The 26,779-nt window shown below is 44.9% G+C and overlaps 1 protein-coding gene across 1 annotated transcript; it reads left to right on the top strand.

Moving 5' to 3' along the window:
• Positions 1-2,149: 2,149 nt before the first annotated feature.
• BCL2L14 (BCL2 like 14) lies at positions 2,150-15,099 on the top strand. Its single transcript, XM_075051331.1, has 6 exons — positions 2,150-2,488; positions 8,343-8,786; positions 11,371-11,535; positions 12,497-12,564; positions 13,617-13,889; positions 14,651-15,099. Exons 2-6 carry the CDS (start codon positions 8,351-8,353, stop codon positions 14,690-14,692), a joined length of 984 nt encoding a protein of 327 aa, XP_074907432.1. The 5' UTR covers positions 2,150-2,488; positions 8,343-8,350; the 3' UTR covers positions 14,693-15,099.
• The last annotated feature ends 11,680 nt before the right edge of the window (positions 15,100-26,779 follow it).

Here is a 26,779-nt window from a genome sequence, read left to right as displayed (position 1 = left end):
TGAGAAACCTAAGAAGCTAATATAAGGGTTTTCCAGGAAATTAAAATCCATAATGCAAAAAATCCATAATACAAGCAAGATAGAGAACCTAGTTTGGGTCTTAACATGAGAAACATCATGAAGGGACTGAGAACCAAAAGAAAAACCAAACGTGAACCTCCTGTAAAGCAGGGAATTATAGTGCCATTATTCAGAATATTTGCTCTTCTTTCCACTTTCAGGAAAGGCTATTAAAATAAATCTTCCTTGGCAGACAAAGCAGTGGGAGGAAAATAGAGAAGCACAATGAAGCAAAAATAATTAATGTGCATTAAAAATATATTGTATTGTATCTATGAGAGTTTCCCTTTAACATCCATCTTGCCTTCTCTGGAACTGTGTCTAGTTCTGTTTGTTTGAAAAAGCTACTGACAAAATGAAAAAAGGAGTCCTGGTCAGAGCGAGCCTTCCCTTACACCCACATCTGCCCAGGCTGGCTGTAACACACTTAGAAATATCCCTGTTCCTAATATTGCTCTGTAGTGGACTAAGTCAGGTCCCTCCACCCAGAGATTTGGGGAATCCAGAGCTCCAGCCAAGGCAGAAAACTGGCTATGGATTTTCCTGTGTGCAGCCAGGGCTGACAATTTGCAAACACGACTGCCACGCTCTTTCCTAAATACCACTGGGGATTTAAAAGAATCCAGGTATTTTGATTTCTCAGGAGTTTAAAATGGTGAGCAGAACGGCTACTCTCAAGGGTATAGGGATATTCTGAGGGCGAAAATGGCAGAAACCGATGGAAGTGAGTAGCTGCATGTCGGAGGTCATTGCTCTGTGGGTAGTGATGCTGGCTCAACAATATCAAATCAAATCAAATAAGTTTGGCTTTGCCAGTATATTTCAAAAGTTATGCAGGGCTATACATCCAGCTCTGGTTATAAGGTGAACACAAGTGCCGAGTGGAAGATGGCCAATTTTTGCCTGTTTTGTCATGATATAACATAGAACAACAATGCAACAGTTTATACAGGAACAGAATAAATAAAATGGAGCAGAGTTGACGTTAGTTTGTTTTTTCTCAGTCCTCTAACATTCTGACTGGTGCTATAAAATACAAAATCGCACTTTTAAAGGGGTGGTTGTTTAGGTCTTTTTTTCATGCTTCCAGCAGGCTACCTTTCCCTTTTCTGGGCCTCAAATACCAATTCTTTTTTCCCCTTCTTAGTATTGAAGAAAGTATATTCTGGATTGGATAATGGCGTATGTTTGAAAAGAAAACGAAAATTGAAGTTTTTGCAGTCCACGGAATGACAGATCGTTAATAACCTGTAATACGCAGGCTTTCCATCTGCTATATATTGCTCTCAGGTCAGTTGGCCTTCGGAAAGCAGGAAGGAAATGGAAAGCTTCAGTGAACACGAACAAAAAAGCTTCTATAAGCCTGCAACATATAAGTGAACTCCAAGCTGCTATTCCCTGGAAATGCAAAAGTTGGCTCTGCTTATATTTCTGTTTCTACTAGTAAATTCCTCTCTTTGCAGGAAAGACACCAGACAGACCTTTTCCGTACAATGGTCTGAGATGAAGGTGCAGCCTCGAGTGCTTTTGTTCCTGGGAAGGAATCTCCTCCAAGGCAGAAACCCCTCTGTACCTCCTAAAACTGTTTCTCTGCCTCAGATAAAGGCAAGTGTTCACCCTCTTTGGCTGTTCCGTGTGCACCAGGCCATTCCTAGCTTGCAACTTCATCTACAGGCTTATTTCAAAAATGGAAGATCAGTGGCATGGTGAAAATCTCTCTTCAAATGGATGTGTGCTTCTGACTCGACTAACATGGGTTAGTTATACGGGTAACAAACTCACAAGTTTGGTCTGCAAGTTACAAGAGCAATACCATGTCGCTGTTGCAAGTATTTTAGCAATCTTATCTAATTAATGTTTAACATGATTTTGGAAAAAAAATGCAACGACATATGAAAAAACATAACCTAGTTTACAGTTCTTTATAGAAGAACTGTTTTCAAAACACTTAAAAAAACCCTCCTGTATCAAAATGATGATTTGATTTGACCTGTACCATGGAGAAAAAAAGGGGTTGGAAGGAAAAAAAAAAAAGATAGCGTTTGGCAAGAAGCCCCAAAGAGCTATAGACTTTTTTCCCCCCTTGCCTGGTGCACTGCTGAGAACAAGTCACGTGTGGGAGGGGCCGGCCCTACCCTTTCTGCTTTTTTATAAGTGAGCTGACAAGTTTGAACATTGTTCTCATAAGGAAGTACACGGGGCACTTTTTTTATTGCAAGTGCAGCACCCTTTTTAGTGGAAGCTTATGAACACATGTTTTGATGAAAGACTGAAAATATTAAATAAAAGAAGTGAACTTCAGGTTTCTGAAGGGAAGGGCTGTGCTTGCAAGGCCAGCTCTAGCAAAACAAGCCTAGCCACTGGAAGAGGAGGAGAAAGAATTGAGATCAGCGGGCACCCAGGGTTGCTGGTGCAATAGACCTGGAAGGTAATAAAACCCCTTTTCTTCCCTGAACTTGGTTTCTCTTGTGTAGTGTTTGGCTGTATATAATCCAGCACGAGACTCTCTGAATCTTATTTGTATATGGATTAAATGGCTATATTTATCATCATTAATTTAGGTACCAAACAATGTACTTTCAGGTTTAGCTGTGGTGTCAAAAAGGGAAGGAACTGCCTTGGGACTTTTGGAGCTGCCATACAAGCTTTGCTGCTGTTGGCTCTATGCTTTTGAAAGAAGAGATTAACATATCTATCCAAGGAGAACAAAGTCCTTTTCTGCCAATCACACTATGGTTAGTTGTGGAAAGTTGAATTTAGAATTCGGAACTACCCCAGTGTATTCATGTAGACTTAAATCCTCACCACGTAATTCTTACAGGTCAACCCTGTTCAAGCTAGGTCACCTCTTGCTAGTAAAATGCCTTCATTTACAACTGAAAGAAACTCTAATCCAAGCAAGTAAATGGTGGAGGTGATTCAGCAGGTGCTACGCGCCCCTGAAATCATCAATAACCAGATCTGTTCTTCCCTTTTTGCTCCCAGATCTTTGCTGCACAGTGACAGCCACTTTAGTCTACTGGAGGTCATAAATAACGTACCTTACCATTTCTGCTGGTGCTGAAAGCCAAGTAGTGCATTGCTTCTCTTCTAGAGGTTGAGTCTTTGGCAGCCTCTCAGCTTTGAAGATGGGAAATTTTTCTGGACAGCTGCAGACTAGCAGACAAATTCTCTTCTGAAAGACATGTATCAGCATAGACCTTTTTATACAGCATGCATTTTATCTGTTGCACAACAGTGCTCATGAAAAATCTGTTGCCACTAGGGATGTTTTCCCTGGCATCCTAGTGTAACTCTACCTTCACTAATTATGTTGTGTCCTATTTAGTTAAGATTAAACAAGGGGCACGTAATACTTCAGCTTGCAAGTTACTGCTTTCCGTCCTAGAGGCAACTGTATTGCAGTACCACGTGGAGAGCTCCTTTCTGGTGCACTTGTCTGTAGAACCAGCTTTCCACAGCATCTGTAAAATGGTTCAGCCTCTCTTGCACAGACAATACCTATCCAGTAAGGGTTTTATGAGAATGACTGACTCAATATGTACAAAATATTTCTTTGGCAAAGTGTGTTGCTTACATACTAATGAACTCTGGGGACCTGTGATGGTTCTGCTTTTCTCCATGAGAACTATCAGTAAGTTAGGGTCATCCACCCAGAGAAAAGGATCTAGCTTCAAGAGCTGGGAGCGGAATCCTGGCCTTTGCTTCCCCTTCCATGGGAGACTTCACTACCATGTGCCCCAATCTGCTCCTCGGTATGTGAGAGCAGAGCTAAAGGGAAAGACCCGCACCTGGAATGAGTCAGTGAGGTAAACAGCAGTGCTTTTATTGTTAGGGCCTTTCTCCAGCATTGCCTCAAAAATAAAGTGTTTTATTTAGAACCTGTGTCCCAGGCCAGTAACCACATTTCTGTCTCTGCTGGCTGAGAGAGGAGCACCAGACCAGACCTGAACATCTTGGACTAAAAATCCAAGGATTGTTAGTTAGGATGAGAGGAAATGGCCTCAAGTTGCGCCAGGGGAGGTTTAGATTGGATATTAGGAAAAATTTCTTCACTAACAGGGTTATCAAGCATTGGAACAGGCTGCCCGGGAAGTGGTTGAGTCACCATCCCTGGAGGTATTTAAAAGATGTGTAGATGTGGCGCTTAGGAGTTTAGTGGTCGACTTGGCAGTGTGAGGTTTATGGCTGGACTCTTAAAGGTCTTTTCCAACCTGAATTATTCTATGTTTCTATGATACTATGATGATTCTATGATTATTTTTCGGGGGTCTCTTTCACTTCTTTCTGCTTTGGTTATTCAGCCTTTCAGGGCAGGAACTGCCTCCTGCTGCAGAGCCATCTTCAGCTACCTGTGCTTCCCTGGGACTTGCTAGCGCTGGTGACAGCATACATGAGAGGGAACTGAGCCAAACAGCAGGGTCAGCACTGACATTGCCTCTGCTTTGGCAAGGGCCTAAGCCTTTTGGAGGTAAATCCCAGGGCTGCCCGTAAGGCAGGGAGATGAACCTTCCTGTGGAAGAAATAGTGGTAGAGTTTGTCTGTGCTCTGTGGGCACCCAGGGAGGAAGGACAGGAGGCATGCCAGTGGGGTTGGGAGGAGAGGAGAAGCTGGGAAGGCATAAGTGCAGCCCCCAAGTTTGGGCTCAAATGGGGTCTGTGGTGAGCATGGGCCAAGAGGACTTGTAGAGTTAGCTGCCATGGTGGTTTGCAGCTATACATGCAACTCTATATCAATAAATAACACCATACAACAACTGTTGAGAAAGGGCATAGCCAGGACACCACTTGGTCCAGTTTTGCCTCTCACAAGCCTATAGCTGGACGCCCTCCAAACCAACAGTTATTTCATCTATACTTGAGCCTCCAGGCTACGCTTCCTCCTAATAAAGATTAAACAGTCACATTGCTAGTTTATCTCTCTTTTTATGGTTTTCTTTCTGTAACCCCCCACTCAGCCTTGTATAATAAACTTCTCAAGCTTTTAGTTGACAACCATTGCAATTGGCCAAGGGTGGTGTTACAGTGCTACAAATTTGGGGGGTATTTTTGTGGACTTGGGCAAGTTTAGCCAGTACCAGCTCTCAGAGACTCCACAGGAAAGCAGGTTTTATTGGTCGTGCTGCTCACAGAAGTCCATCTGTGTTTTTGTCAAATTTCTCCATCCTGGCAGATAATTCTTGAAGTGGATGGAGGGTTATAGCTAAATGTACCACTATAAGCATTGGCAGTTCAGTTTCCGTTTTCTGGGAAATGGCATGTGGATGTGACATTTGGCAGTGGGAGGAAAATGTCTGGAAGAGAGTAGAGAGGGAGGGGGTAACACTGCTCCCTCAGAGCCTGCAAGCTCCAGAAGATAAATAATTTAGACCAGAGTTTTTAAGTAGACAGAATGAGACCGTGCTGCTACTCCCCATAATCTGATTCTCCAAGTTTCTTTTAATCATTCTAGGAAATAATATGCAGATTTGGGTTTTAGCAGGACTTCCAAGTACTTGTCAAACTGAATCAATGCTTGCATTAAAAAACATTCTTTATAAAAACTCATTTCTGAGAAAGAGTTTGTGCAAAGTGAGTGCTGCTTCTGCAAGAGGCCTGGCTCACCTCTGGCCCACACCAGATGGGATATTGGAAAAATAACATGATTATAGTATGAAGAAGTATGTCTAAAGAAAGCCATAAGTCACCAATTAAGATTTCAAACTTTAAAATGAACTGAAAAACCAAGTTAGCTACTGGCAGTCTTCTTTAGAAACGCTCGCCAGCATGTGGTGATACCCCTTTTCTTGCTATTTGTAAGTAATGGTGTAAATGAGCTATAAACTGTGACTCCTTGTTCTTTTTTTATGCTCCTCCAGCCTTGTTGTATAAACAGGAGCGAGATTCTTACTGAGATGTCAGTGCTCAAAAAAGTCCCAGTAAGGAAGCTCCTATACCACATTTTTACCAACATAATTTGCTTCATTTCTCAGAGGTTCCCCATCAGAGCGAGGTGCAGGCTTAGCTATACAGCTGCATCTGGTGTGCAAGCGCTTATTTGATGTTACGTACCAGCAAGCTGTAATAATACCCTACCTCCTGCTATCAGTCTGCACTTAGCCTCGTTTAGGAGACCAACCTTTGAACTCTTATTTGATTCTTATCTGTACAGCCACCTTGGGTAGGACTGTTCTCAACGTATAAGTAATAGCCCAGTGTACAGGGCTGTAAGGGTTTTTTAATGCTACTACTGGTAATTCCCTTTGCTGTTAGGGAATGAATTCTTATATTATTTTGTATAATTACTTTATATATATATATAGTTATTTTTATATATGGTTTATCTATTTTTATATTGTTATTTATAGTTTTATATTAGTGAAAAATGAGTACATCTGAATGTTACACAAATTATTTTAGATCTATAAAGAGTGCCCATGGTGGGGAAGGCTATGCTGTTTTAAGTAGCATTGGTGTCTGATGTGAAGGTTGAAGTTAAATCTTTTTCAAGGAGGAACCTGAGCTTGAATAAAGTATTAAATAATGAAAAAGAAAGGCATAGCCTTTAAATTTTGTCTCTATTTCTGGACAAACTTCAAAACGAAACAAATGCTTGGTCTGGTTTACAGGGCAAAGGGAAATGCCTGTTCCTGGGCTCATTGGCTAGCTGAAGGGATTTGCCGTAGCCCTGCTTTCTGTGCAGTGGAGACACTGGGAAGTGCAGTGCACTCTTTAAGCTGCTCTGGTTTGCACTGGAAGATGGGCTCATACAATCACGGGGCACAGAAAAGGTCTTACCTTTGCTCCCCTGCATCCCGAGGGTGGTATGCTCATCAGCACTCCCTTCCTAGGCACAGCAGTGAAGAAGCACCAACCCCATGCCTGTCTTGCATCGTTTCAGTTCTCCTTTTTTTCTCCTGTATTTTTAGCTCCCACTTCTTTTCCTCCACTTAGTTTGTTTCTCGTAACAGTCTCTTGCTGACCTTTTTCTGCTGGGCTTTCAGTTTCCCTTGCAGATTCATTAAAGCTGCCTGCACAAATGCTGTGAGAAGGTGCAATGCTCCTGCTGACCCTTCGAGTATCTCAAGGCAGCAACTAGCAAGAGAAGGGGAACTCACCCCCTCTCCCCCAGCCTCCAGACTGCCCCAGCAATGTCCAGCAAACAGGAACTCGCCTTGGCACAACCTTGTGAGCAAGAGGTCTCAGTGCAATCCTGGGCCCTTCATAGGACAGAATTTCAGCAGTAGCATTACATTCAAAGCTCAGTGACAGTTTCTGGATATGTGCATAGTTTTGTTCCACTCTGCATGGGTGTTGCAGAGAAAGACTGCTGTGAGTGGTAAGGGCTGCCTGCTCAAACAACTAAAACCTCACCTGTGCTCTGCAGAAGACACCTTTTGGGGAATAAAAAAAAGGCACAGCAGCCAGGTCGCTGCGTCACAGCCGATCACTCCTGTTTCTTCCTCTTGTTGCTCTGGCTTCCAGGAGGCTGGGTGGCAAATGGGTCTAGTGCTAAGCAAAGATTTAAGTGTGTTTTGCGCTGTGGCTTGATAAGCTACAATGCATAGGGAAGCAGGAAGGTGGCAAAATGCATGTGTGTGCTGTGGGGTGGGTATGTTTATTTGGACATGAACAAGTGAGTTACACTAGATAAGTGCCACCACACCATCCACTGCACACAGTCAAACACGCAAGATTGTTGACTTGGGTCCCCTAAAGTGAAAGGACAGTTGAGAACATTATGACAGGTGAATATCATAATTTTTCCTAATGTTTGGACTAGCTCTTGTTTGCTTTCTTACCTAGAGTACTCAGGGCCTGAATTTGTCAAAGCTTCCTCTGAAAGCACAATTCTCAGGCATTTAGATGCTTACTAATTTGAGCTGCAGTATAGGCTTTTCCTCTGCAGTGCTTTGATGAATCTTTTTTCTTTCCACCCCAAGAATCAGTTATTCTTGTTACAAGCTTTCCTCTTTTCATGCACTGCACCCCAACCATTGAATACTCCTTGAATTTCCTCACCTTTCCTGTCTAAGCCACCAAATGCAATTAAGAGCAATGTATCAGGTCTCTTGTTCCCTTTCTTTGATGGCCTTGATTGCCACCTGAGCTATTTCTCAGTAACCAAATTCTCTTTCTAGAAAACAGTGCTTCTCTGGGTCCTGGGCGCTGCAATATTCTTCACATCACTGAGGTTTATAAGGTGTTTGGTGAAAGGTTCTGTAGAAATGTCAAGTACTGGTTGGTATTCATGAAAAACAGGCTGTTCCCTAAGCCATTAAAACTAAGAATATGTTCTTGCAGGAACCAAGATGTCTTCACCAAAAGATGTCAGTATGGAAGAAATACCGCTGGAAGATGATGAGCGAGACAGCATAGAATACAAGATCCTAATGGCCTATGCCCAGAGGCGGTTATCTGTCAGTAAATATGGGAAACTTCTGAAAAATGAGGCTAATGTACAGAAATCATCATCCTTAATTGGGAGAAAAGTAAAGACTGACCATCAAAGGGATAAAGATGGACCAAGCCAAAGAATAGTTTATCAGGGTGGCATGATGCAACAGCACAGCAAAAAGCAATCAAAAAGAAAATACTTGCCAGGATATTGCCTAAGTTTTCTCTGTGGCAGAGCAGAGCAGGAAAAGCCCCAAATGCTGTCATCGCACCAAGATCACACGGCCGGTTTCTCTGTTTCTGAGGCACAATCTGAGAGCCTTCAAGAAGGGAATTCTCAGCATCAGACAAGTATGTCTTAGTTCTTTCCTTTTGCTGTTTGTCTTTAAATCTCTCTCTAAAGAGCTAAAATGGCTGGTGGCCTGTGGAAAGGCAGGAGGAGGAAGGTGGTTTCTTTCACTTTTTGGTCACCTCTTATGCTAGCTCTATTGATTTCCAGTTAGGAAGGCAGATTGCCAGCTCTTCAGTAGTGCTTGCAAACACAAGATTCACGCCTGTGACTGGCTTTTCTGTTTTCCGTCATATGGTGGTAAGTATCACATAATTGCACAGGTTGTTTTTTTCACAAGCATTGGCTTTTTCTTTTTCATACCTGGCTAGAAAGAAAACATAGAACACTGGTTAGACTGAATACCTCCAAACTAAAATCAAGGAAGAGAAGTTGTTTGAAGGCCTGTCCAAGGAGCTTTATCATGTGATAAGTATTTCACACTAAAGACAGAAGTGCTAGGTTCTGCTTGAAACTCTGGTGCCAAGCAGTTGGCAGTGACCAGCCTCAAGCACAGAGCAACCCGTGTCTCTGGGCCACCTCTCATAACCCCACCATGTATCTTAAACGGAAACAGTCTTCCAGAGCTATTTAAGCCTTCCTTACACATTGCTATTATATTAAGTCAGAACCTGCCCTCCCATCTGTTGGAAGAAGAGGCGGTAGGTGGCTGTAATCCATCCGACATCCAGGGATCCCATCCACATAAACATCTAATACCCCAGCCCCACGTCAGGTGCTGTACTGCAAGCAATGAGATTTGACCTTTTCTGCTCTGGATAATAACTATTACCTTAAATTCTCATACAAGACTGAGCGAGGAGGATGAGGTATCCCCATTAAGTTGCCATATACAGTATATGATAGATTGCCATATTGTTTTCATATACATAAGGTAGGGGTTTTTTTGTTTAATCTGTGCCAGCTTGATACTGTTGGACTCAGAGCAATTGCTCTCGCCTTACATTGCCTTTAAAGATATTTCTAAAAATTATCCATCACTGACTTCTCCAGCCTAATGCCCCATCCCTGATCAGTTTAACTGTCCTGAGGGCCAGCTCCTACCCACCAAGCCCATAACCCTCCCTGCTGCTAAATCCAGCTCTGTCTCTCAAGAAAGGGTCCCTGCCTCAGCCCAGTGCCTTTTGCTAGGGAGAAATAACTATAACTTTCCATTGTTTGGTTGCCAGACACATATGTCTGCATCCAGATATGCCTTTTCATGTCCATTTTATTTTCACATTTCCAAGGAAAGCACTTGAGAGTTTGGGTGCAATCACTTGATGGGCCTGCCAATACACTGCCATGTTCCCCAGAGCACAGGTGGCAGCATGGCCTCGAGGTAAAACCTCCCCATGCTGGGTGTTAACCTCCCAGAGGATCCTGCTTGGCTTCAAATCTGGGCTTTGCCTGCCCTTTAGCAGCTTGCTTATTATCATTACTTTATTATCATCATCATCATCATTATTATTATTATTCACTTACACTGCTAGCAGCTGCACTGCAAGCTTGGTCAGGCCATTCTAGAGCAAATGGGGGTGCTTTGGAGGATTACCCATCTAAATTGAAAGCCTGTTCAATGTAAAACCAGTTGCCTAATCTTAGGTTTCCAAAGCCATGAACAGCCCAATCCCCTTCCTAGAAGTTTAGCAGCTCCCTGACAAGCTCTCCAGACAGATGAGGAGATGGAAATGTCTTGGGGTTGATTCAGCAGCCTTGAAATGCAGTTTTTATTGGCTGCATTAACCCCTGCTGCCCTCACAATAAACTGTGCTTGTGAATTTTACACGTTAAGGGTCAGACCAGATGTCTGCTGGTCATGCAGGAGCTGCCACTTGGCAGTGGTGGTGGGGAGATTTTTTGCATCCCAAACTCTGTAAGGCGAATTGTGAGGACGAGCACCTTTTAGATGAAACAAACCTTGCAACAGCTCCTCTTGCTCTCTTTACTATAGCAGGATTCCTGTCGGCGTCCCCTCAAGGAGCAATGCCTTCAGCCGGTGAGGGTCCTGAACAGGGTCATTACACAAGGTGGATAAAGCCAGTCTGGTTGCTGAGTTCTCCCAATATTCATATCAGCTTAATAAAACAGTGTCAAGGACACGAGAAGCTTTTGTGCCAGAGGTGCCTCTGAAGTGAAGTCTGCTTCTCCCTTGCTCAGGATTAGCCTGTGAAAACAAGTGAAGACTGTTCAAATACACCATCTTTTCTGAATCTGGACCTATAGATGAACTAATCATGGGCAATACAACTAAGGTCTAAGATTCACAGTCCTATAGAGCAGTACTCATGTTTCTTAATACATGATGTGCTTCTGGCTTGCAAGGATGTATGCTAGTAAGCTACACTCACACTTGCTTCTGTATGTATGGCCTCTGTATAGCTAGCAGCTGCTCAGATACTGAAGAGGGGCTGTACTGCGTGACTTATCTCTCTAAATTATTACCAGCTGATCTCAAGCAATAGCAAAGGCCCAGCACAGGGAAATGTATCTCTTGGCATCCTCTGGGCAACTCCACCTCAGGGGGCATGTAAACAAGTAAATGACTGAATTATTTCCTGGAAAGATTAATTGCCTTCTTTATTTCCCACCCTCCTTCCCAAACAGGTGAAACAGCAGATGTCAACCACATTGCAGACAAACTTGCCAAGCTTGTTACTTCCAGATCCCAGGAAGCTCCTTCAGATGCGTCATTCCAGATAACGCATCAAGCCCTGTGTCTGAAACAAGACAATAGCAATGCTACTGATGGAAGTGAAGGCGAGGAACACGGTAAGGGTGAAGAATTTCATGCTCACAGGCAGTATGTCAGGTTGGGATTGCACACAGAGGCATTTTTTCCCTTAGACACAGTGAAGCGCTCGGGACTTCTGCAGTAAAATGCTCTGAAGAAGGAAGTTTGCTCTGCTGGTTCTTGCTCTGTTGCCCACATTTCAGGGACTGCTCTTGCAGTCCTCTAAGAAGTCCTGCTTGCTACTGCAAGTAAAGGAAGCACCCTTAAAAATCCAAGGAGTTGTGACATGAGAAAAGGAGGATGGAGGAAGTGACACAAGGTGACAGAGCAGTGGTAGGAGTGGCAGTGCTGGTGGCCGAGCACTATACTGGGGCTCAAAGGCCACAGACCAGTCATTGGGGCAATAATATCGTGGTGAATCCCTCTTCAGTGACGGGACAGCACTGCTCAACAGTCTCTGTTAAAAGTCTGAACTGCTTGTCTTCCATGACGTCTGCAGAGATTTAGTTTTAATGCAAGCTTTCTAGGGATTTCTGGTTTACAAGAGGCATCCTGCCATACTTCCATTTTCTTTAATCTGGCAAACCCAGAGTTTGTCCTAATGAGTTGCAGAAGGTGTAATTGGTAATGATGAGGGGATTTCCCCCCCCATAATTTTAAGTCTATTTTCATGGGCTTTGCTAGCTGCTCTTTTGTTCTGGCTTGTTATCAGACATACCTCAAAGCCCAAAGGGCTGGCAGTGAGATGTTAAAGCCCCTGCTCTTTCCCAGATTCTTAACTGGAGCAAAACATCAGGCAGGTGGAGGAATAGCATTGCTTACTCCACGCAGACTAGAACAGTAAGCTTCAGCTTAAAGCCTGCATACACAACTCTCCGTAAATTTGCCACAAACTAGCAGCTGTTTTCATGATTAAGCGACACAAAGGCTTTTGCCATCATTTGCTATCTGGATCCTGCTAGAAGGCTGCGATATTTATGTTACTTTTTTCTTTAACAGATGAAGAAAAGATAATACAAACAATAGTTTCACTGTTAAGACAATCAGGAGACCAACTAGAAGAAAAGGTAACTCGTCCTGTTTTCAGAAGCTACACAGGCTAGAGTGAGAGAGAGAGATTACACTTCTCTTGGGAGTGAATGTTTTATAAGCTAGCGTGCTCTGTCTCTATCCTGAACTTCACTTTCCACATCTAGGGCCTTCTGAAAACATCACCATTCTTCCTGAAATCTTTCTTAAGACCAGAGGACTAGCAAAGATCTCTGTTGGGGTGTGGGAAGAAGGCAACAAAAACGTTGTGCATTTAAAAGAGGAGTCACTTGCCTCATTCCCACTGAGTTTCATGGGATGTCGAGCACTCAACTGACTCTGAGAAATGTTTGTGCTTGCATTAAATTTGGCATACAAGCTGTTCCCAGCAGAGGGAGAAAACTCTACAGCTTGAGTGTTTCTGTAGGGAAATAAATCTTCTGAGTGCCCTTTGAAAGCCCTGCCCAAAAGCTATACAAGAACCCTGTCATGAGTCCATGAGATGGAGTGGATGTTTTCCTCTATTAAAAATATAGGTACTTGTTCCTCTTACTCCCTTCTTTAGCTGCCCCTTCTGCTCTGTAAAGGTAGACTCCCACATGGAGGACATGCTCAGCTCCTGCAGCAGAGAGGTACCCAGGTGCAGTAAGAAGCATCACAAAGACCATGACTGAGTGAAAGAAGCTTAGCAGGGCAGCTGTTGCCAGCATTTCTCACAACCTTGCCTTTACCGTAATCTTCCCACTGCTCCTGTATTCCCATGCCTCCTCACCTGCAGGTCTCAATATCAGTGTCACACTTGTTTTGCTTTCTCTCTCTCTGCTTCTCTCATTCAAATGCAAAAAGACCTGAAGAATTTTTTTTATTTTTTTTTTTTTTTTTTTGAGGCAAAACCATAGAGCCACCTCCAGACCCTGAAGGAGCAGCTTTGGAGTGAGGTGTGGGGCTTGTGTGTAATCACTTGCATTCTCCACCACTGTTAGACTATATTGCATGTATTACCTAGAGATGCTCTCCTTTCCCAGTGAGATGGGGAAAGCAATTCCAGTGAAAGTGGCTCAATTTAACCAATCCTTATTCTTATTTTCAGATCAAAAAGGACAGGGTTTTCTATCAGCATTTTAAAGATATGCTGTCCTACACCTTCTTCAAGAGGGTCACTGATTTGTTCCTGGAGGATGTCTCAGCAGATTCAACAAGTGAGCCAGAAGGCCAAGTACAATGCACGAAAGTTGCCTTTACAATGGAAGTTGCCACCAGACTTACCGCTGTGGATAATCATCCTATGAACCTGGTCTTGGGCTTCGGATTAAAGTACCTCAGAGAACACTTCAAGCCATGGATTCAGGACCAGGGTGGCTGGGTATGCGTTTTGCCTCCTTTGACTTGTGCAGAGCCTAAGGCAACTTGAGGCAGCACACTTGTACAGAACTAACACGGGCCAGATGCAAACCAAACCAAACTACAAATTCTTTAACACAGCGTGTACTCCAGCTGTGGCATTACTTGCTACAAGACATCTTCTATGATGCAAGCTTTCTATTTACATAGGTCCAAAAATCAATAGGAGACATTCATGGAGTGTTGTTAAGTATAAAACAGCATTCCTAGCACAGACAGTCTCTCCACCACAAATAGCTGAAGGCTGGGAGAAATACCAGCAAACTTCATGCTTGCCCTAGTCCTGTACTTCTCCCTGGTAGTGTGCTGTTGGCAGGTTGTGGGGACAGCATAGTAGTTCAGCAGTTCATCCAGTCTGCCCTTTCAGTGCGGTACGCTTCCACTTGCCCTGTACACAAAGGCATCTCTTTATCTTCATATCCTTCTTTCAAAGCCAGTTGTGCAAGGTGCTCTTTTGCCAGCAGTGGTGCTGAGCTGCTGCCCTTCACAGCTCATTTACCTGGATTTGCTGGCAGGCACTTGAATCGGAGATCCTGGTCCTTTTGTGCTTCATGAAATGAATGGAAACATTCAGCAGCTGTACGGCCTGTGTCCATTGGAATAGATAGCATGTGAGGTCAGGAGATCCTACTGGCAAACCTACTGACTGACCTCAGCAGAGTGGAAATTAGGATGCGGGTCCTCATTGCTTTTATAATTGTAAGTCTTCTTTCTATGTTACAGGAGAAGGCTCTGACTTCACTGGATCAGGATGAAGTAGAGTAATCATGACTGAATTTATTCTTCAGGGTGCAGGAGCCTTCAGTTAAGGAACATGCAGGATTTTACCACAATCTGATGCCAGAATGATTAGTAGCTATATATTTTTTTTTTTTTCCTATGGAAGGTTGGAGTGTTGCATGGCTAATGCTGATGGGTACAATTGCACTTTCTTAAAGTCAGTATTGATGTAGAAGCGTTCTTCAGTAGATATGAAGGCACCTTCAACTTCCCTGGAGCATTCAGCTCCACAGATAGTGATTTCAGGTACCTTTCTGAGTGGAGACGCTCGCCACTACTCCTATGAATGGATGTTAAAGTGCAAACTAGAAGAAAATATCCAAGTACACAATCAAGAACCACTGGACTGTGATCAAACATCAACCAAGTGAGACAAGTGCTGCCAGTTTTGTGTGGTTCATATTGGTATAATCTGTTATCAGTGCCTCAGTACCTTGTTAGGAGACACACCTACACATTTCTATCAGTTTCCTCCCCACCCCAATTAGATTCTCCAATGTACTGATGCCATTTTATACTTCTGAAAGGGACTGAGTAAGGTTAATGAGGGCTTTTTACCCCAGTGCCTTCCCCATTCCCCCAAGAAAATAGACCTGATCTACCTACAGATGCTTTTAATTCAAACTCTTCTGTTTTAAAGCCCTTCAAAGCATAGCACAATAGATGTTGACATTTGCAGCATTATTTTGTCCATTAATGTGGAAGATACAAACATTGGGAGACCTTTGTAGTCCAAGAAAATTAAAACTTATCCTACTGTGTCAGTTTTCCTCCTTATTCAGGAGCTCAATGCTATGTGTAATCTCAGGGATTTCTCTGTAAATTGAACTGGCCCTTCAGCCGTTGAAAACAAGCGATCTGATTAGAGTTCTTGAATCTCTGTGTGGCAGTGGAAGGAATAACTGTGCATCATTTAGAGTAGAGGTGGATACCAGTGAAACTATTGATGATTTTGAGGCTTGGTTTATGTCCCATTTAGTTGATGACTTTTGGATTTCCGTCCCCCAAAAATCCCCAGTGGAGAAAGAGGGAACTCAGGACATCTGCTGAAGCTGTAAAACCATGGTGTTGCTTCTGTCACTTTTCAGTACAAACAGGTGATGCTTCCTGAACAGGCTCTCTGCCTCTCAGTAAGATAACCTTCCATTATGGGTGCTCAATTCTATGTGTACAAGTACGTTAACTACAAAGATTGCATGAAGAAGTTATTAACAAATCATGAATTTGAATGAAAATGATGAAAAGCATTTTAACCGGATGTGTAAAATATGCAATGCTACCAAGATCAAGTATTTTTCTAATAAACCTTATACTTTCAACTCATCCATAGCAAACTCTGCCTCTGTTTGGACACGTATGTGTGAAACAAAAGACGGAGAAGGTGGAAGTGAGTTACCTTTGTTTCCCTTCTTCAAAGGAGTTGGGAAATACTTGATCTATCTCTTGACTGTAAATCTAAGATTCCCTTAGTTTTAAGAACATCCACTCTTTCTGATCACATCAGATATCCCCAAAGGGGCTTGATTTGTGGGGGAGAGGCAAGAACTTACTCAGAATTTCAAAATGTTCTTCTCCTTCCGTCTCTTTCTCCGACATCTTTTTCCTACGGAAAAAAAAATATATATGAGGCATTGTACCCTCCCACACATCAGAGGCTGCTGCTTTATTATAAATTTGATTGGCTTCTAAAGCAGGTTTGTTAGCTAGATTTTGGCTATGAAGAACTAGATCTGATTCCATTTTAATTACACTAAGACTAGACTCGGTCTGCTAGCATACACCAGTTTGCCATTAGTTGGGCGCTAGCTTATGGAAGTCACTTTTTAAATTTCTCTGAACAACAGTTTGCTATTTAGCAAGGTGCAAATTCTGTGTTTGTGAGTGTGGTTTTCCAGCTGAAGGTTTAGCAGCCCTAAACCCACACTTGTCCCTCATCCCCAGTTTCGTACCTCAGGGCCAGTTTCATGCCAAGAGCAGAGCCAACAGCAAAATAGACCATCTTGAATGGGAATGCAAAAACTAGCCATCTAAGAAAAGATATTCAGCTGGTTTTTATTTTTCTCTGGGTTGTTAAGAAGGATTTTTTTCAGTAGCAGTAGGGGCCAGCATAGGAAATCAGCCAAGTGAGCTGTTTCTTATTTAGCCATTCTTACATTTGTCATCTGCATCAGTTAGATTTTAAGAGCAATCTACTCCTTTTATGGCAGGGATCTGTGGTAGCCTCCTTACTGGAACGATGACTTTGGTTTATTCTAAGAGCAGTCAGCAAGACTGAACACCAAGCTGTTGCCACTGCTGCTGCCTGGCATGAATTAACAAAGCTCTACTACTGGCTCAACCAGTCTTCATCTTGCTGTCTTTTTTTAATCTGTGATGACTAAACCAGCAGCAGACAAATGTGTGTATTTTGGGTGCGTATGGAAGCGGAAGGGATGTTGTGAGGGAGGGCAACTGGCCATGCCTTCATTTTACGTTAATCTCTCACAAGACATCTTTGCCTGTAGAACCCTCTGGTGTCTATTTGGGGTGTTACTGTAAAAGATAGAGAGGTTTACTGTTACAACAAGAAGTGTCACTTGGGATATTTCTTATTGTATATCTACCCAGGTCAGCATCATGCTATTTGTTATATCAGCAAGTTCAATTTTAAAATGACCTGATTTCACTGTGTGTTAAGATTGCAAAACCAGAGTTTAGCCCTGTGCAGGTGATGCTGAGATTTAGTTTTGAAGGATGCTAGAAGTGTCCTGCAGCTGCCTTCTGTGCTGCGTTAAAAGGAGTCAGTCAGCCTGTGTTAGCACCTGGGAGCTGCCATCCCATCCTAACGTGACCCTCCAAGAGCCGGGGCTCCAGCAGCTGGTGGGACCTGCCCCGGCTGCTGTTCCCTGGAGCGGCTAAAGCGTCAGATAAGAAGATCCTGCTGTCCATGTGCAGACGTGTTGCACAAAGGAGCTCTGCCCTGGCTCGTGGCCACAGTGTCCCTTGCTCCAGTGGGTAAGCAGGAGGCAGAAATAGTAGAAAACAGTCTGGATCCATTGCCCCAAACCAAACGTTTTACTTGTCTGTTACCTACCTTTGCTTCAGCTCTCAGGAAATGCTGGCAAATCCAGTATTTCTCCAAAATAGGCTGATGAGGCATATGGAGGCATCCTTGGGTCTTCTCACAGAATCTCACGGTCTCCCTCTTTTAAAGCTGCTTCTCCTTTCTCTCCTTCCCGCAGGTGAGTAGCGTGCTACTACTACTGATACACACATTTGAGTAGACAGAAAAACAGCAGGTGGACAGAAAGCAAATTGCAGTGAAGCACCAAGGGGAAGAGCTCAATAGACACCATTGTCTGAAAAGTGGATTTACTGCCTATGACTTGTCTGCTGTAAAGGCTCACAATCTGGAAGAAGTTCAGGGTTAAAAGTTCACAGCTGGGGCGTTGTGGTGTGAGTGAAGGGTGAGAACCAAGCAGAAAACACTAAGCTGATTGCCTTGCTTGTTTGTCATCTGTGGCCGTGATGCACTTGCCAGGGATGGTGTAAATCACAGAAGTGAGACAGAAATTCTAGCTCTGTTCCATGATACCTAGCACAGCATGTCGTGAGGTGGGCGTACGAGATGTTCTGGGACTGGAGCTACTGCGATCCATCCTAGTCAACCCACAGAAAAGGTTTCTCCTGTGTCCCCTGACTTGCTCCACTGCGTATCTGCTGCAGCCAAACCAGGAAGCTTTCCGCTGTGCAGATGCAGAGACGACGCATTTTCCTACCTGGGGTGGTAGAAACGATGGGTTGCAAGAAGATTTCTTGCTGGACTCTGATATGATATTATCTCTATGCCGACTTTCATGATGGTCTTCCCCTTGTCTTTCTACCCCAGGGTCATTTTTGGCAGATCCATGCCAATCGTGGCTCTTACCTCTTCTCTAAGGGGAAGCTCAGATGCTTCCCAGCCAAAGCTAGCATGCTGAAAGGGCAACCAGCTGAGTTTATCACTGGATGCTGGAAGGGGATGGGACTTAAGTTTTTAGAAGTTAAACACCCGAAGTGGAACTTTCTGTCTGTCACTGCAGTGGTTCTGCATTAAATATTCATTACACATAGCACTGCAATGGAAAATTTGGGTTATGCTTATGTTATCTTCCCTAGAGACCCGAACCTGGATTTTCTCGCATGCCAGCTAGCTGTTCTCATCCCTGATGATGTGGATAATACTACCACTTGGATAATACCACCAGTATTATCCCCTCTGCTCCCCCCCCAACCTCAAACGGTATACCCAGGGAACCATCTGCCAGATCAGTCCCGTTTGCTAAACAGGCAAGAGGACAGCCTGCACCAAGCAGCTCATCACTGCTCAGACTGAGGGTTCTGCTCATGTCTGGTGGCAGAAATGCAGGCAAGTATGGGACTATTTTTGTCAAGCAAGGCCTGAAGAAAGTCTTAGGTGATGCCAGTGGTGCTTAAATATTCAGTGTAGGTGCCTGTAGTGAAATGAAAATCTTTTGGTGGGTCAAGGCTCTAGGACCAGCCAGATACAGGATACGGGATACAGGAAAACTACACACGCTCAGTATTTAAAGTGGCTGTGCATGCCTGGCTTCAGCTGGCTGCTTGTTTGTTTTTTTTTTCTTTCATCGAACTTGTGTGTCTTTGCATCTTGGAAAAGATGCCTTCCTGTGAGCACCTGGGTTACGAAGATTTTCTGTGGGGCAGGGGATATGGGAATTGCTTCAGGCATTATCATCACGTGAAGCATCAGAGAAAAGGTGAGGGTGACCTTGTGACTGACCTTTTCTGGCAAAGCTAGGGAAGGCTGTTATAGCAGCCAAGCCTTGTACTTTGCCTTGCCAACCCCAACATCAAAAAGCCCTGAGTGAGCACCTCAATGTCTCCCAGAAAAACCCTGGAAGATTAACCCCCTCAGGTGGTGTTCTGGGGTTTTCAAAATGGTTTTGGAGGCTAGGTGTCATATTTGCCTTCTGTATTTTATGCTTTCAGGTAAATGCAGATCACCTGGTTACTTTCTCTCCAGAAGCAGGAGAGCAAAGGCTTTTAACAGAAAGCAGAGCTCTCTGATCCCACCCTCTCCAGGAGCTGGAGACGAAGAAAAACGCTTCTCTCTAGAAATAATTACAACAAAAACACACTGCACAAACAGGCCAGACAGATGATTTCTGTGTGGTTTTTCCCAAGCCAGTGCTCACACAAGGAAAGCTCAGGTCTTTTGGCAGGAGTGGGGAGCACTGACCACAACCATAGCCTGTCCCGTGGCTTTTCTCTGTCGTGCAGAGAATGCCCCTTCAGCCACTCGCTGCCTCCTGGTTTGCATCCACCCGTATAAAGGCACCCGTCTCTATCCAGTTTGGGGTACTCGGGTGAGTGGGACATCATTTGTTCCACTTCCACTGTGGCCAGTCCAGGGTAGCTGTTGCAGTGCTCTCCCAGCTCACAAAGAAACCCTTGAGTTTTGCTGATCAAGAGAGGTCCTGTGCAGGTTCAATTGATGGGGACCTAAGCCCCCACAGTGAAGTCCTAGATTTAGCCATAAGAGGTCACAAGTTAAAAACCTCCAAACCTTAAAAGTTTAAACACCTGACTCCAAGCCTGATAGACCTCAGAATATCTATTAGATCCCGGGTCCTCCCTGAAAATGGATTTCTGCCCATCTGGAGGGCAGAGGGCACAAGCCAGAGGAGGTCGCACAGGAGGTGGTGCGGCTACAAAATGCACGTGCCCATGGAAACGTTCGCCCGGCCCGAATCTGCTCCCCTTTCCAGCGGCTGTGCCCAGCGGTACCACCCCGTGCAACAGCTCCCTCCTCCCTTGCCGCGTCCCCGCAGGTGAAGAGCGGACGGGGCAGTGGGCCAGCCCTACCAAAGCAAGGAGGAACCTCCCGCTGATTAAGTGAAACTCACCCTTAAAACAGTGACAAACAAACAAGCCATGCTGGCGAGCCAGGAACTTGCATGTGCTCTGTCGAGCCTTAGCGTGAAGCGATGTGTAAAAGTATTAGCAAGGAATAGGGCAGAGTTCAGCGCTGAGGTCAGCCCTCTGCTTTTAATTAAGGCAAGTAGGAGTCAGGAAAGACAATATCCCATTATTGAGTGGGTAGTGCCTGTCATGTTAGATGCAGTGTCTGCATTCAATTAAAGGAGGCAAATTAGCCTTTAGTGCCAGAAGAAAAACCAAAATGAGAGCCAGTTTGATGGACCAAAATTAAATGTGAGACAGGAAGAATTTATCATCCCCACAAAAACGTTTGGAATACACACTGGAAAGAAACTTCAAGAAATCCATGGAAATGCTTTGAAGGGGAGTGACTCACAATCACTTTGAAGGCTAAGTTTTCTTTTTACTTTCTGCTTTTTAAAAAGGTTTTAAAGATTCATAAACTGTATTTTGCTCTAAGTGGGGGGGCCTGGGATAACTTTCTTCTTCCTGCTCTCTCAAATGCTTCTGAGCAAACTGCTTATTCTCTTCACTTATGGCTGGGCCCTTGAAGGGTGATGCTCAGCATCCCATCCTGGGCACTGTTTTGTAACCCCAGCAGTGTGAAAAGCAAGCGGGCAGCGAGGGGTTGATGCTGCCTTCTCTTCTCCTGCTTGGACAGGCCATAGGACAAAGCACAGGAAAATACACAGATACATCCGTGTGGACAGGTACACCGGGGTCTCTCATATAGGGAAGAGGAGCAGGCAAACCTGCAAAACGCTGTAATTGCCAGCATTAAACAGCCTGCTTACCCCACCACTACCAATGTTTTTCAAAAGAAAGGGTTGGAAAGCATCATTTTGTCTACAGGTAGTGACTCGCGCAAAGCAAGCTGAAAACCACTATGGGAACAAATTTGCTGCTAATACAATGCATGTGCGTTTGCAGTTCATTCACAAGGATTCGGTATGGACATTATCAAGCATCTCAGCTCTAAAGTAAGTTGCCTTAATTACCTTCTGGCCTCGGGGTCCCTCTTTCTAGCAGCCCAAGGACGGGTGAAGATTGGCTCTCTCACAGCTATTACAGAGTTGAGCATTTTGCTGTAGTTATTCCCAAGAAGGATGGGCTGTCAGCTTCTTTGTGCGCATACCGAAATAAAAATATACATAAAACCAAAAATTAAGTAGCTGTGTTTTTTCCTGAAAAAAAACTGCAATGAAAACAGTGGAGGCAGCTGTAATTATAAATAAGGTATTGAGCTCTTCTACATAAAAATATATATATTATATAAAATACATTAAAACCCACAAAGACATAAAAGATACATCAGATACTAAACCTATTCTATCTGGAAGGGACCAGTGTAGAAATCATTAAATATAAAACTAACATCACAGTTACAATGCAGCAGTAACAGGTAGAGGGAGAGGAGCAGATTCTTATTCTTGATGCTGCCTGTGAAATTCAATTCCTTCTAAGGATGTTTAAACTTACAAGTAGTAAAGCACGTTTGGGCAGAAGGGAGGGATCTTCATATTTAATACGATCTTTTCTTGCAGTGCTTTTTTATTTTCTCCCCAACTCTTCCATGTCACAAAATAACACAGGAATAGAACCGGCCAGGAATAATTTCAAATATGAAGTGGTCTCACGCAGCTATGCAATAAAGAGGAGCATCTTGCCAAAAACAAAACAAAAAAGCAACCCAAACCCTTCTCTCCGAAACAATCTTTTTCATGTCTTACAGTTGGCTCCCAGCGGCATGCTGGAGTCGGGAGACCAAATCCACCAAGTACCTGCTTACAGCAACAGCAGTTAATCGTGCACAACAGCAAGGCAAATGCCAGGTAATTGGAAACAAATGTTGGAGAAATCCTGCAACAAATGATGAATCTGAATCACCAAGCCTTCTTAGCTCTACAGGTGCTTTGCCTGTTGTCTTTTACAGCTATGGAAAGACATATATTTTATTACCAACATAAAATTAACTCAAGGAAATGAACAATTGGGACACAAGGCCTTGTGACAATTGGGACAATTCTGCCTTTTTGGTCCTCTCATTTTGGAGCTATCTAAAGCTGAAGGATGATTCAAACATCAAATGAGAAGAGAAAAAAAATACTCGTGTGGTAGAAGCAGCCAAGTATCCCAAAGCAGCAGAAAACCCAGCTCTCCCTTTCCCAGCCGTTCCCATGCCCACTGTGCTGACAGGCCGACCTGTGCTTTCTGCAAAGACCTGGAAAAAACAAGAGCAACTCTTCCTTACCTGGTGCCAGTCACCAAATAACTTTTCCTCAGATTCTGGCTTTATGACAAGACCATACTTCTGTCTAACTTTTGACTTCTGAGCATTTTTTGTCTCTTTTTGGGTGACAGAGGAGTGCCAATAGAGGAGACAATTGGTATCCCTTCCCCTCCTTTTTCAAAATTTGAAGGAATACAACTTTCCTGCTCAATTACTCAAGTTTAACTGATGTCAGCGATTTTCCCCAGCTGTTCAGGAAACCCTGGGATGCGGGGATGTGGGAGTGCCGGCAGACAAGCACTGCTGGGCTTCCCACTCCGTCAGGAAACCGCGGAGCAGCCCTTCGCACGTGCGCTCCTCTCCCCCTGTGCCTCGCTGCCACCCTGGCTCCTCTCCCTGGGAAACAGCCTTCGCTGCCCTTCCCCGTCACCGCTGCGTCAACCTCTGTGCCCATCTCCCCCCACCACCACCATCACCTCCTCGCCCCGCTCCTCGCACGTGCAAATGCCGGAGCCCACCTGCCCCGAGCTTTGGATTGCTGGGCCAAAACAAAGGGGGATGAGGGTTTTGGAGAGGTAGATGCAATGCAGAGACAGCGTGGAGAGGACGTATGGGCATCACACTGGAAGGACGGGAGAGAGAAGTACATTCTTTAAAAAAAAAATCAGCCTTCATTAGTAGTGCTGCTGGTGGAACAACTTTTTATTAGAAGCATCTGAAAGCGGTTATCTTTCATAAAGTAATTCAGCCCTTACAGCTGTGCTTCAGAACAACAGCCCATGTTAAGCTGTCCGCGCAGCAATGCTGAAGCCACAGGGTTTCTCAAAACATTCGCAGGATGGAAAGAAAAAAGTGGTGTCAAGGGAGGAATCACTCTGTCTCCAGCAAACAAAGCATGCCTGAAAAACATGAAGTTAGGAAAAATACACCAATGGATTTTTTTTTTTTTTTTTTTTAGAGCACTTATTGCCTCATGAGCCATTTTAATCAAAAATTCATTTACAAACTCTCCTCCTGTCCACAGTAGGGGTCATTTTCTTTTCTTCTCTTCCTTGGTTTTTCAGCGCTGGGCATATTTGCCTAAAATCTAGATCTTTATCTGCAGGGTTCACCTGCTGCTCGCTTCCCACCTGAAGTCAAATCGCCATGTCAGCAACACCACACTCATTTCCACAGCAGCCAAACGCGACTTCACAGCAAGGATAATGGCGGCCTCCGTTAAGGAACGAGCTACGAAAGCACACGAAATGCCCTCAGCAGCCGAGGTCTGGTTTTCATTAGGCTCTCCACGTAACGAGAGCCAGGGGAGGTGCAAGACAGGAAAGAGGCCGTACACAGGCGCAGCTCACCGGAGATTTTTGTGAGGCTTTCCACGAGCACCAGCGAGCGTACGAGAAGACGAAGGGCTTGCAGCACGCCACGGCGTCTCAGCTGATTCCCCCATCGCCGCCTCCTCCTCCAGCTCGCCCGCTGCCCTCCAGCCGGCCCAAAACCCTAAACCCTGGCAACTGGTAACTCTTGCTGGCACAATAGTGCCTCGCCGCTGAAAGACGCGGTCAGGGTAGTGCAGGAGGGGGATTACCCCCACCAGGAAGCCCTTACGGCCTCACAAAGCACCCACCGCAGCCACGTTTTCTGCCCCATCCATCCACGATGCTGATTTCCCTTGCTGCTGCTCCTCTCTTCGGGACAAAAGCGGCACGGCCGCCTTCTCGTGAGCCAAACCAAGGAAGTCCTGAGCAGAAAACAGCTTATCTCACCATGCTGTCGTCACTGGCCCCCCCAGCCATGAAGCACTCACTGCCTTTCCCTGCTCCCCTGCCCACTGGTACCTTTGCCAGGTGAGGCAGGGGAACCAGTGGCACCGGGGTTTCTCTGGCTTCGCTTCAGAAGAGCCTCTTTGTTTCAGGGGTGTTTACTTTTCCCCACTTTCAAGACCAAATGGAGGCAGGCAGAAACTGAGTACACCTCCGAGGTCACAAAATTAGCAAACGGCTGACGCTGGCCACAGTCTCTGCAAGGCATTATCCAGTGCCCGGACCTGGTCAGCCCTGGCATCTTCCTCTCCCACCCTCTGCCTCGCAGCTGGTGACTCCCCTCTCACTTTATTTCCACCATTATTTTTTTTTATCTATGGGTGCGAATGCAAGGGAATGCTCTCAGCTACTTCAGCATGCCCTTTCTTCCCCACTCTCATCCTGTACCAAGATGGGGGGATTGGCAAGGACAGGGGAGGTGTTTACGTGTCCTGTTCTCCCACATTCGTTCTCTCCTCCCTGCTGGAGTACTGGGGCTGTAGGTGGGATGGCAGGAGAGGCCTCTCAAATTGTCTCCTCTGCTCCCTCCTTAACTGATCTTGTCTGGCCCCACAGGAGTCAGACCCCTTAAAGATTATTTTATTCCTAGCACAGACGGGGTGCAGGAAACACAGGACTCCCTGCTTTTCTGCCAGACTCCTCTGGCTCTTTGCCCTGAACTGCCCAACCCGTTCCTTTTCTCCACCCGTGCCAGGTTGTTCCCCCCGGGGTCCCTGCCACACCAGCCAGGCACATCGCTCTTACACCAACGCTGAGGAGCAGTCGCCGTGCTCCTGAGTGACTTCAGAGAGCCACCCACAACATTATCCTTCCCTCTTATTGCCGCAGGCTTCCAGGACCCTTCCTACCATACAATCCTATATTCATCTTTTTTTATGCTCTACTTTCCTAATTCCCCTCCATGCACATCCTCAGAGAGGAACGAGGAGCCCGGAGCACAAGCACTACACCCTCCTTGCACCTCTCCTTTCTCCCCACGGTCCTTCCAGCCGCATCTGCCCATCTCTGATGCGCAACGTTTTCCTACTACTCTTTCCCTGCGCGGGCAACTGGCCCAGGAAACAGGGAGCAGCTCTCATGGCACTTGAGCGGCAGGGGAATGCTGCTGGGCTTTCCTCCTGGGACAGCCTGATGCTTTACCACAGGCTCCCAGCACCCCTGTAGCCATGAGAGCCACCTGTAGCTCTTTATTTGGGAAACCACCATCAGGGATCATCAGTGGTTTGAAACACATTGCTCAGGGCAATGCAGGGCAGCTTGGTGGTGGGTCACTTAGTCATTCCTCTCCAGCAAAGTCCTCTGCAGGTCAAGGTGCTTACTGGTTTCTTGGCAAGGAGACAGGGCTAACAATTTTGGCAACACTGACAAACAGAAAACACTTACCACGCGAAATCCTTCCGTATCCTCAGACCCGAACGATATCCTTTACACGTCCTCAGAGAAGCAAATGTTGTCATTTCTGCAGAGCACTCCCCGTAAACTCATGAAAAAGGTATCTTGCTGTGAAAGCAAAGCTGCGGCGAGATCACTGCCGTGCCACAGAGGGCTGGCAGCTCCTAATCTTTCCTACAAACAGGGAATTTGCATTTAGCTGCCATCATGGATCTTGTGGTGATCAAGGGCAAGGGAAAGCTTATTTACCCAGACACATAGTTTCTACAGAAGAAATGAGTTTGTTGTTGTTATTGTTTTACTTTTAAAAAAGTCACTAAGCCCAGCAACTTATATCTTATGTTCCCAACCTGATGCACCAGGAAAAGGGATGCAGGAATAGCTGCCGCACATAGCACATTTGATACAAGGTGAAACTTCCCCTTGTCAGATATCTGCTTTTCAGTAGACAGTTCTCCCAGACATAGATACCTGCTTTTCAGTAGGCAGTTCTACCAAACATACCTTGATTCCCATGCAGAGGTTTCTCAGCTAGCTACAAAATCTCCATGAAAACAGGTTAAACACGTCCAGCAGTTCCCCTCCAGGAACAAGCATGTGATTTCACATTCTCACCTTCTTAGGGAAGTGCTGCCAATACTGGCAGATGCAAAGGAAAAAAAAAAAAAATCTCATTTTTATGCTCTTAATGAA

Source organism: Buteo buteo, chromosome 19, assembly GCF_964188355.1.
Source record: "Buteo buteo chromosome 19, bButBut1.hap1.1, whole genome shotgun sequence".
Lineage (NCBI taxonomy): Eukaryota > Metazoa > Chordata > Aves > Accipitriformes > Accipitridae > Buteo > Buteo buteo.
The sequence above is the reverse complement of the archived record's forward strand: the minus strand, read 5'-3'. Positions and strand labels throughout refer to the sequence as shown.

What these genes read in the sequence shown, in the direction of transcription:
- BCL2L14 (XM_075051331.1), top strand. Translation starts at nt 8,351, where the DNA reads ATGTCTTCACCAAAAGATGTCAGTATGGAAGAAATACCGCTGGAAGAT. An exon ending in GAATTCTCAGCATCAGACAA is followed by an intron (nt 8,787 to 11,370) that starts GTATGTCTTAGT and finishes CTTCCCAAACAG; the next exon opens with GTGAAACAGCAGATGTCAAC. An exon ending in GAGACCAACTAGAAGAAAAG is followed by an intron (nt 12,565 to 13,616) that starts GTAACTCGTCCT and finishes TCTTATTTTCAG; the next exon opens with ATCAAAAAGGACAGGGTTTT.